The sequence below is a fragment of the Archocentrus centrarchus genome, chromosome 6 (genome assembly GCF_007364275.1).
Source record: "Archocentrus centrarchus isolate MPI-CPG fArcCen1 chromosome 6, fArcCen1, whole genome shotgun sequence".
Classification (NCBI taxonomy): domain Eukaryota; kingdom Metazoa; phylum Chordata; class Actinopteri; order Cichliformes; family Cichlidae; genus Archocentrus; species Archocentrus centrarchus.
The window spans coordinates 34,196,644-34,207,780 of NC_044351.1; the positions used below are offsets into that span (position 1 = coordinate 34,196,644).

Sequence of the window (11,137 nt, forward strand, 5' to 3'; positions counted from 1 at the left end):
ACCTCCAGCTTGGCCTCTTGTCTTCAGTACAACTGTCTCTAAACCATCCATTACAGCAGCTCTCACTACCATCATGTCAACCTTCCCTTTCTCTTCCACAAACCACCCCAACACTCGTCTCCACCCACTCCACCCTGCCTGCACTCTCTTCTTCACCTCTCTTGTGCACTGCTCATTGCTTTGGATAACTGACCCCCGGTATTTAAAGTCATCTACCTTCACTGTTCCACCTGTCTCTGTCTCATTCACACACATCTGTCCAGCTTCTACTGACTTTCATTCTTCTCTCCAGTGCATACCTCCACCTCTCCAGGCTCTCCTCCACCTGCTCCGTACTCCCACTGTGGATCACAGCCGTCTGCAAACACTGCAGCCCTGCCTGACCTCATCTGTCAGACTGTCCATCACGATGGCAACCAAGAAGGAGCTCAGAGTGTGTGAGCTAATAGGGTGTAAACGGTCTCACCCAGCCTCAGTGGTTTGACTGAGGGGTTTGAATGAGCTAATGCAGTGGTACTGCTCCAGAACCACAGACACACTAAATAAATGTCCCCTGGCAGAGTGAGCCAGAGGGAGAAAAACACGCCTCTGCAGGGCAGCAGGCTGAAGCAGATCAGTCTGTTGCCTGCTAACAGCGTGTGGTGGAGGGTACAGTACTGTGCAAAAGTCTTAGGTCACCCCTCATTTCTTTATATTTTGCTTCCAAGGAGTCAGACTTTCCTGTTTTTTTTGTTTTGTTTTTAATGATGCCTTGAGCTGCAGCTCTCCAGCTTTCTGGAGGCCTTTCAAAGATTTTCTTTGGCTGCTGTTTCACTCATTTTCAGTCCAGTTCTTGTACCGGACCATTTTCAGAGATTTTTATTTGTTTTAAGCCATTTAACACTGACAAACTCTGTTTTTGCCTTATATGCTATATTTCCATGTGTTTCAATAAATCTCAGCATCTATTTCCCATTTTCCTAACAAAATATAAAGAAGCGAGGGCTGACTCAAGACTTTTGCACAGCACTTTACAATGAGAACTTAGTGACATATTAAAGTCTTGAAGCAAACAAACGAAAAACCCTCCAGTGTTTCAGTGAAGCCCTGAAAAAGAGGAAACAAACACAGAGCAGCTTGGACTGATACACAATGCATCATTCAGACCAATCAGTAACACACATTGCTTCTTCTCCTCCTCCCCCACAGGTGGCCCAGCTTGAAGAGCAGGTGTGATAGAGCATCAATTCATCTCCTCCCTGTTTCCTACGCTTGAACTGAAGTCTGGGTTTTGGCTGGACAGCACCTCCTGCAGCCAGTCCTGAGATGTTTGCTTTGCTTAACCATGCTGATGGAAGGTTAACCATTACATGCTATTGACCTAATAATAATTAAGCTTGTGTCTTCTCTGTCCTCTCTCACTCTCCACCTTCCTGCAGGTCTCACCCCCCCTCAGCTTGTTTCTGCTTCAGGTTACTTCCTGTTGAAGAGTTTTCTCTCCCTCTTTTGCACACAGGGGATTGTTGGGTCTTTAAGGTCTTTAAGTGCCTAAAGATTAGTTTGGTGTTATTTGATTTGGTGTTATTGCTGGCTAAAAAAAGGAGGAACATAACACCAGTTTAGTCTCTAATAAAAATTATTTATTAACAAAAATCATGCAGCCAATAAGGGAGCCAGTGTGAGGACTAGGCAGCAAGGAAGGGCCAGAGACCCCTTAAACAGACCCAGCCCATATACTTCACACTTGTCCCCCCGTAACATGTCCACCATCCTGCTGCATCCACCCTCCCCTCAGTCCTGGCCTCTCTTCATGTCTCTAATGCTAAAACACAGTCGTGTGATGATGTGCCGGTGTTCTGACAAACTCAGAGTCCTCAGAGTCTTCTGACTGCTTCTCACAAACATAACTATGAATGTTTGGCCCAAGTTAAGCACTTCTGCACGGGCTACACTTGGACTTCACTGTTAACTGACTCAGGGTGCACCTGACTGCCTTAACGTTGCCACAGGTGGACCTTATTTAGGCTAGAAGTCAGGTGTTCTCTGATACTGCGCTCATACAGCACTTGCATAAACAGTGTCAAGTCCACTTCTTCTCTCTCAGCCACCTCTGAAGGAAACTGAAGCCCTGGGCAGATCTGCAAACCCAGTGGAACCAGTTCAGAGTTCCTGTTTGGTTCTTGGTCACCTCCCAGTCTGAGGATGACCGACTGGACCGCTGAGCTCCTGAGAATACCCAAAGCTCTGATTTGGCTTCATACACCTGTTCTCACAAAAGTCTGAACACTTAAAAAAAAAAAAAATATTAAGTTTTCATTTTTTAGATACAAAAAAATACATATATATATACATATATATTAAAGCAGATACTGTTAAACTGTAAAAATATTATTTATTAACCTCCAATTACAGTCACACTATAGTATAAACAGAAAACAGCAAAAATATAGAAAAGTATAAAACAGATAAACTCAAAATCTGTCCATAAAATTATGAGAATACAGACAGTTCTTTGGAGCTTGTTTCGCTCCTCTGCCTGTAAATACATGGACTCATGTGGAACATGTTCTAACACAGCCAAACATCATCTGTGGCCAGCGTGTCCTACAGTCTCATATGGTTTCATACAGATGCAGCTGGTAGTCTGGACCTCAGAGCTGCACCAGTGTGGGTCACGCAGTGCGCAAAGAAGGAACCTGGGATGATTCTGACCTTTCAGACGCTATTTTTGTGTTTTAATTTCCTGCATGCAACAGAAGAGGAGTCTGTCTAGACCAGCGTCTGCAGCCATTGATCAGCTCCTGATTTTCAGCAAATATCGAAGCCCTTTAATCATTTAATTTGCAACAGTGTGACAAACATGGATGAGTTTATACTGGTTGGTGCTGGTGTTGCAGTTTTTGTGTGTTTGCTATTATAAAAAAGAAGCTGTGTGAATGTGTTTGGAATCAGTTTCAGCAGGTTTGTTTATGGTGACTCTAAATATTACTAACTTACTCAAATTTATTGATGAGTACATTTTTCATCATAAAAACATGAAGCCAGTTTTACCACTACAACACTCAGTTAGCTGGCCGAGGTAACTGCAGGCCAGTTAAAACTAGTTTCTAATCTGTTGCAGTTTATGGTGGTGATGATGATGATGAAAATGATCCGTCTGAACCCATCAAGATAAAGACCACAGGAAACCGCAACAGGAAGTTCAAGGAGGAACGTGGAAAAAAGAGGCAGGCGGCGTGAGGAGGTCAAAGCCCATCACTGCATCATGATTTGTGGGGTTTACCCACAGGTACGGGGACGGTCGTGAGGACCTGGTTCTGGAAAACAAATCTCTGGATGCGTTCAAAGACCCAGAGGAAGATGAGGAGGATGCTGATGTACTGAATCCAGGCAAATTTGATGGTTTCCCAGAAGCCAGGACGATAAGTGGAGGGAAAAGTCAAGGCAGAAACGATGATGAAAACTTCACTCGACACATCAAAACTCTAAATGCATTTTCATTATTTACATTAAATCGTGAGTCTTGTTTCTGAATTTTACCTGCTCTCTGACTTTTTGTCACTTTATAGTATGAACTTGTTTTTGGACCAAAGTTTAGCATGTGTCCTGGCTCCCCCCCCCCTCCAGCCCCAACCGGTCTCAGCAGATGGTCGCCCCCTCCCTGAGCCTGGAGGTTTCTTCCTGTTAAAAGGGAGTTTTTCCTTCCCACTGTCGCCAAGTCCTCGCTCATCGTTTTCACTGTTTGGTTTTCTGTTTCTTGACTGTTTGTTGTGATTTGACGCTATATAAATAAAACTGAACTGAGTTGAATGAAAGCAACACATGGGAAAATCTGATCCCAGCCTCCTGACACAAAAGGTTAATATTGTGTGCAAATATGCTCAAATATCTAAAAATAGATAATCAAAATTCCTGCGTGGATCCAGTTTTATATCAGCTAAATTAAAGTACACTCAGTTTATTTCATTTAAAATTAAGTTGAGCTCACTTATTTCAGCACAATATACAGTATGTTAGTTATTCTAACTCACCACATTAACTTTACTTAACTTTTCTGAGGCAATTCTGAGTTTGCAGAATTACTTAAGTGAAGCCTTTTCTGAGGATGATTCAGAGGTTTGCTGCTTCAGCCTCACTCGGTCTGGTGTGACGAGCGCTTCATGATTTCTGATGTTAGTTAATGTTTGGCAGTTTTATGCAGCTACAGTCCAGCTGTACACGGCACTAATAATGCTACTGCTGTCACACTATGCTCCATAAAACTGTCCTTAGATCAGATTAGATGTACACAGTGTGTCATAAACCATTTTTAATTGTTCAATACTAAATTAAGGGGTTTACGGGGACGTGGAGCTGGCAGCTGATTACTTACATTATGACCATTATTTCTGGTTTAGAGCCGATCCCAGCTGCCACAGGGTCAGAGGGCAGGGTGCACCCTGGACAGGTCACCAGTCTGTCGCAGGGCTTTCACATTTTAAAGAAGTGACTCTCAAATTGCTCCATGAAAATACTGTCAACAGCCAGAAAGAAATCCACATTTTTAAGAGTGCGACTTCTATAAATCAGGATGCCACATGAACAAACTCATAAACCAGTACAGGGTTGTCTCAGCTCAGCACGTGGGAAAACTACTACTAAAGCTTTACGAATAGTGGCGTAACATTAACAGTGCATGTTATGAATGTTTCCTTTGTTTCTTCTAGTCTGAAAGAAGAAAGCTTGGCAGAATATTGAGGAAGTGATGTCAGATGGCTCAAAAGCTCACACCTGCCCTGCGTGTGAGAGAAACCAGGTTTGCATGAGGTGTCTCATCTTACCACAGAATTTTAAAGCTATATTTTTAAAATTAGTTTTGGAGGACATGTGAGAACACACATCCGACCACTTTGCTGTATTTATTAAAGGATATCTAATGACCTCCACAGGGTAACGGATTTCAGCTTTAAGCTCGAAGGGAGAAGCAGCCGCTCGTCCTACAGTCCACACGGGCGTCGGACAGGACAGCGCTGTGGTCACTGTGGCGGGAAACCGAAACAGAGAGAAATTGAACATTTTACGAAATCCACATCAAACTGATGAAGACGAGTGCCCGACTCAACTCACAGTTTCTATCCTGGTAGCTCCTGATTATGTTCTCGAGGTCATACGCACTCGCAAAGGGGCTCGAACCATCGATCACCGACACCTGAGCATCAACACAGAGGACGAGAAAACGCAGCAGCATCAACCATAGCATGCATTAACAGTAGTACAGCAAGTATGCATGGTATAATTACATGTTTGTACTGATGGCGCTGTGCACATTCAGCTTTATGCATCCACCCATTTAACTTCAATGTTCAGGAAGCAGGTGCATGGCTTCATAACAGGGAGTGACTTTGGCAAATCAGCTCATTTAAACCTGCTGAATGAGCTGCAAACAGTTCATTTACTCACACATGAACAGACGTCAGACAATGAATTACTGAACTAAACTTTAAACAAAACTTCAGGAATGAATTTTATTTATACAGATTTAAGTAGATTATTTTATGTGACATTATAATATAGAGGATATGTCAGTCACACATATATTAAATTAATGACTCCAAAAATGGATACAAATGTGTTCAGGAACTTTTCAGCCCTTCAGTTCAGTGGAGCGTTACAGCAAAAATTAAAGTGGTTTAACAAGTTTTTGCTCTTGCAGAAGATTAAAAAGATAAGAAACTACTGTTCTGCCATAAATCACCTCTTACTGCAAAGCAAGAAACTGTTGTTGGTTTGTATAATTTAACATTAGTAAGCTTGAAGTTGTCACACAGACACAAATATATGCAGATTAGTGCTGAGTAACAAAATAACCAACACTGAGGCACACACTCTTGGATATTAGATTTTATCCACTCATTGCCTCAGAGCGTGGTGTAAAACATGTATCTGCCTGAGGGGACGAAGCGAGAGACAACGGTGGTGATCCGGTGTCCTCTTACGTTATAAATATTGTACAGTCCCCGGTGAGGCAAGGGCGTCCTCTGCTGCAGCCTCAGGTCTCCGCTGATGAACAGCTTAGCTCCGGGGACAGAAGAGGAGTGCTGCACGTATGCCAGGCTCTGCATCACCACTGTGGACATCCGCTGGGAAAACACAAACAAGTGTTACGCTCTGCTTTAGCTGGACAGCAGACCGCAGCTGGGTCTGAGCGGTCTGCTGTACTACTGTCACACTGAAGGTGGAGTCCTGTGCAGGTCTGAGGTGTCCGAGCCTCTCGCCCTATGGCAGCTGGGTCAGGCCGTGACCCTGAACCAGATAGGTGGAAGAAAATGTTGGATAGATGGAGGTGGAGGTGATGTAACTGAAGGCTTATTTCTGGCTCATATTCACATGCCAGAAGCAGAAAGGGGTTCTGTCACGCAAGCTAAGCAATGCAGCAGCAAGCATATTTTTTGCTTTGTAAAACCGGTTTCGTGCTATACAAATAAACCTCTTATGGCTCATTCTGGAAGGTTTAAAGTTGGGGAGGTTTGATTAACTGCAGCTGCAGCTGGTAGCTTTCTGCTAGGTCTCACCTCAGTTAGCTGCAGTCAGTGAAATTGACCTCTGTGCTGTGTTTGTGCTGTTGGGGCATTTTTAATGGCAGTGTGAGCTTCAGGTTTCATGAATTACAATCTAGTTTTAATTTGCACTAATGAGCAGATTTGTGTATCGCTGAACATTAATGCGAGTGTGGAGTACATACAAAGAGCTGGTAGCTGAAGGTGAGCAGCAGCTGAACGCTGTACACCTGCTCATCAGGTTTCAGGGGGAGCTGCAGCTGAAAGAGCAGGAGGTCCAATTTCCCGTCCTCATTCTGGTCCTCTTCTCTCACCTGTAGACGGCGGTCACAGAGGAACCACAACAATGTGAATATGATCGCTTGGAATACAGGGGAAAATAACAGAATTCATATTTCTGATCTATTATACACAGTGAACAACTCATTGTTGTATAATAGAAGAAAATTAGATTACATCACATTCTTACAATACACTGTATGTTAAAATGTCCAGAACAGTTTGGATTCTATAGCTAATTCTCCCCTTCACAAAAGCACCATTTAATTTAATTTAATTTGATCATTTAAGGCTTAAATTTGGAGGGCAGCCCCTTTGATAAAAGGTCTGTTGAACCAAAACATTAACGTGGCTCCAAATTTCAGAGTCCAAAAACCAGCAGCTGACATAAAGGTCTATGATTCATACACAGTTTATAGTGAGACAGAAAGAAATTACAGCATTGTACAACAAACCAACACAATGGTCACTTTTTATTTCTGGGTTTTCTGCCTTTCCTTCAGAAGTGACCAAAGAGCTTAAGTTCATCCACAGAACATCCTATCTTCTATTCCCACAGGGTCAATCCTGCATCTCAGAAATCACACGGGGAGAACTCGGGCCTCGTGACTCAGCCTTGACTTGAGTGAGCGCATTCTTACAGAGACAGCAGGAATCCGGAGGTTGGCTCCAAGCATGTTGTTAAGATGGGGGAAGGTGCTCCAGGCGACATGGTCTCCCTGAGTACTGGTTGCTGCAACGAGCAGAGTTTGGTACTGGAACCTCACAACTGGCTGTTCCTCATAAGTGCTCCGTTTTATCCAGAAACCTAGAATAAAAAGAAACTCTGAGAACAGCGAGCACACATTTGTGCTACTCAAAATTTAATCATGTTATAATGACTTAGGAACTCTTTCAGTTGTCTACAACTACCTACTACTGTAGGTATAATTACGCACATACGGAAAATAAATCCTGGAGGTCAAGCTCTGAGCACTCGCAGGTGCACATTTGGGATTCTTATTTTTTTGGACCATTCGCTGTGAATCCTAAAGATGGTTCTGTGGGAAAATCTCAGCAGATCAGGAGGTTCTGAAAGGGTTTCAACAAGAACATCACATTCACTCACTTCAGTCACCTTTTTCCCTTTTCTGATGCTGAACTTGAACTTCAGCCAGTTGTCTTCACCATGGCTATGTGCATAAATACACTGAGTTGCTGCCATGTGATTGGCCCATTAGATATTTACATTAACGAGCAGTTGAACTGAATCTCGTTTAGAAAACAAAACAACTTGGTAACAACTTCTGTTTTCACTCTGTTGTTATTTCATAGCTGGGGGCAGTATCAGGTGTACTGGTAATGAAAATAAATACTGCCTGTAGCATTACAGTATGTAATGCTTTCTAAGAGACAGCTGCAGCTCCGGAGGCAGAGCCGGTTTATCTGCTAATAAAAGTTTCAGTCTGGCAGAAAGTATTTTAGAACAAAAACTTAATCACATGTTATGCTTGGATATTTAACCAACTTTAAAAAATGTGTTAACATTCAGAGGTGGGAAGTAACAAAGTACAAATACTTTTTTACTGTATTAGGTTGATATTCCAGGTATCTGTACTTTACTTCAGTGCTTATTTTTCTGACATTTTACTTTTACTCCCTATATTTTTACACATTTTCAAACAGACTCGTTACTTTAGGTTTAACATGTGAGGGAAGTCCCTCACATGTTAAACTCTCTGTCCCTCTGTCCCTCTGTGTTGGCCCTGCAACAGGCTGGCGACCTGTTCAGGGTGTACCCTGCCTCTCGCCCTATGACAGCTGGGATAGGCTCCAGCCCCCCCGCGACCCTTAACAGGATGTGCGGAAGCGAATGGATGGATGGATGGATGTGAGGGAAGTTTTTATTTCACATCACTGCCTTCAAACATCAAATCGATCTGAGCCTAAATGGAGGAACAATATCACATAAAAGTCAATCCTATTGCTGTAGCCTCCATCGCCGGCGCGCACTGGATACAAAGAGATGAAAGAGGCAAAAAAATATAATTTATGTATCATTTATAGTGCAGTACTCGGGGGTTAAAGTGTGCCGGACTGAGTGCAGATGTTTGTAAGTTGTGGTTGCGGTACTTCAGCATCTAGCTAGCGCTACAGAAGAGGAGCATAAAGTGAATAACGTGTTGCAGGTAATTTCAAATGCATCGTTTCTATCAGCTCAACAAATATCAGCAAACACACAAACTGTGTGTTTGCAGTTTGTCACACAGTGAGTCTGCTAGCTGAAGGAACAGCTGCTGTATTTCCCAGAATGAGAGAGCTTCACTCGGAGATGGAGAAAGATGGAAGAAAGAGGAAACAGAGAGGTTAGATTTAAAGGTAAGGACTGCTCAGGGACAGCTTATAACCTGGAAATTTAACGCTTACATTTTTAATGTCCTCATTTATAAATCAGATCTTGTGTCTGTATATGATGTGAAGTTATGCATTTTCATATTGTGAAACATCCTGCAAAACAAACTGAGGTGCACTAACTTTGTGTTATTCAGAGGTTGCATGAAAAGGTTGCGCGGAAACCCTGTGGGTTACTTCAAGTGTATGAGTTTGAATTTAAGCTGATGATGCTGAGATTCATTCACTGAATTCAACCTTTATACCAACTGTATACTGTCAGTGTTGTGAAATACTGGGTTATATCTTGCTGAATTCAGTTCATCCCCACAGAGCAGTAAACCTCAGAGCAGCAGCAGCAGCAGCAGCAGCAGCACATGTCAGCTGATCACAGCCTGTACACAAAGAAAATCTACTGGCACTCACAATAGAAATTACTGTGAGTTGTGAGTCTTTTCCCCACGCTGAGCCAACTGATCCCAGGGCTCCCCAACCTGCTGAATTCCTGTTTAGGTGTTGAGGCAGAGCTATGTGCCACAATGTGGGTGAAAGCAAATATAGCTATTTTTTTTTAAATTTTCTTTCTTTGTCTCTGTGCATGTTCTACATAACATTGTGCTGAGTACATAAATTAGAATTTAAACTGAAATAAAGTTTGTATTCTCATGTAATAATATTGTTTTATTATTGCGTTAATGTAGCACAAGATTCAGACAGCTTTGCACAAACATATCTGGTATAAGAGCTACTTTTACTTTCTTACTCAGAGGCTGTAATTTTTCACTTTTACTTGAGTAAAGAAGTTGACTCAGTACTTCAACTTTTCCAGAGTTTTTTTTTTTTTTAAATACAAGTATCTGTACTTCTACTTACGTACAGAATGTCTGTACTTTTGTCACCTCTGTTAAAACTACACTAAAGGTCCAAAGACAAACAGGGTGCGGAGGACAGAGGAGCTGCCATAAGCAAAATGTGACATTTTACATTTCCAGCGAATATTATTAACTATGCAGACAACATGACACGGAGTAACCCAGGTACGTTGCCCTGACTTAGGGACGAAAACATTTTTGCATCTATTACTGGTGTGGTGTGTGTTGCAGTGAAAGGGTGTAGTTTCCAGAGCGCAGGTGGAACTTGTGGAGGAGTGCTGTACCTTGGCTCCTGTAAGCGACCAGCAGCGGCGGGATGTAGGTGAGGCAAAGAACCACCGCCAGGAACAGCGTGGCTTTCGTGCACACGCTCGTTTTGTACCGAATCAAAGCCGGATGAGAGTAAACTTCATAGAAAGCCATAAGTGGACTGAAGGTATGAACAGCTTCCCAGATAGCAAAGATGCTAACCGACGGAATTAGCCCTCAGCGGACCAGCGTGTGTAAACCGACGATAAAATGCTAATTACACTTAGATTATCCCTCATTAAGTAATATCCATCAAAGTGGATGACTCCCAGGAGCGTACTTGTCATAAAGCGCAGCGAATTAACAGCCTGTTTATGTTAGCACCAGCACCGCGCCATGTTCCAGCCTAGCTAAGCGTCCAACAGTTACCATGGCTGCCAGTGTTCGCGTTTGTGCTGCATTCTCGCGATATCAGCACAGTGAGGCACAGGCTTGGGAGGTCACACAAAACACAGACAAAATGTGACAAACTGCACGGGAGCAGAAAAGCTTTACAGAGGAGATACTCCCACAGGCTTTAACATACCGGGGCGTATGAGGGCTTCGGGGTATTTTGTATTTTTGTGATTTCACCTCTCTTCGAGGTCGTTTTGCATCCCTTTGGGGTTTCTTTCTAGTTGTTTTGCGTGTCTTTATTGTAATTTTGACTTTGGAGTAGCTTATCGTAATTTTTTGTGTTCGTTTGAGGTTGTTTTCATCTCTTTGAGGTTGTGTCGTGTCTGATTATTTTGTGCAGGTGACCATCTTGTGTCAAAACAACCACAAAAAGAATGTGGTTGTTTTGATTGTCAC

The 11,137-nt window shown here is 42.7% G+C and overlaps 1 protein-coding gene across 1 annotated transcript; it reads right to left on the bottom strand.

The window, feature by feature from the left end:
- Positions 1 to 1,731: 1,731 nt before the first annotated feature.
- Positions 1,732 to 10,738, bottom strand: tmem231 (transmembrane protein 231). The gene is made up of 7 exons (XM_030730847.1): positions 10,321 to 10,738; positions 7,436 to 7,602; positions 6,701 to 6,829; positions 5,955 to 6,098; positions 5,086 to 5,167; positions 4,892 to 4,997; positions 1,732 to 3,405 (listed from the first exon to the last, which is right to left on the bottom strand). Exons 1-7 carry the CDS (start codon positions 10,457 to 10,459, stop codon positions 3,243 to 3,245), a joined length of 930 nt encoding a protein of 309 aa, XP_030586707.1. The 5' UTR covers positions 10,460 to 10,738; the 3' UTR covers positions 1,732 to 3,242.
- Between the last annotated feature and the right edge of the window lie 399 nt (positions 10,739 to 11,137).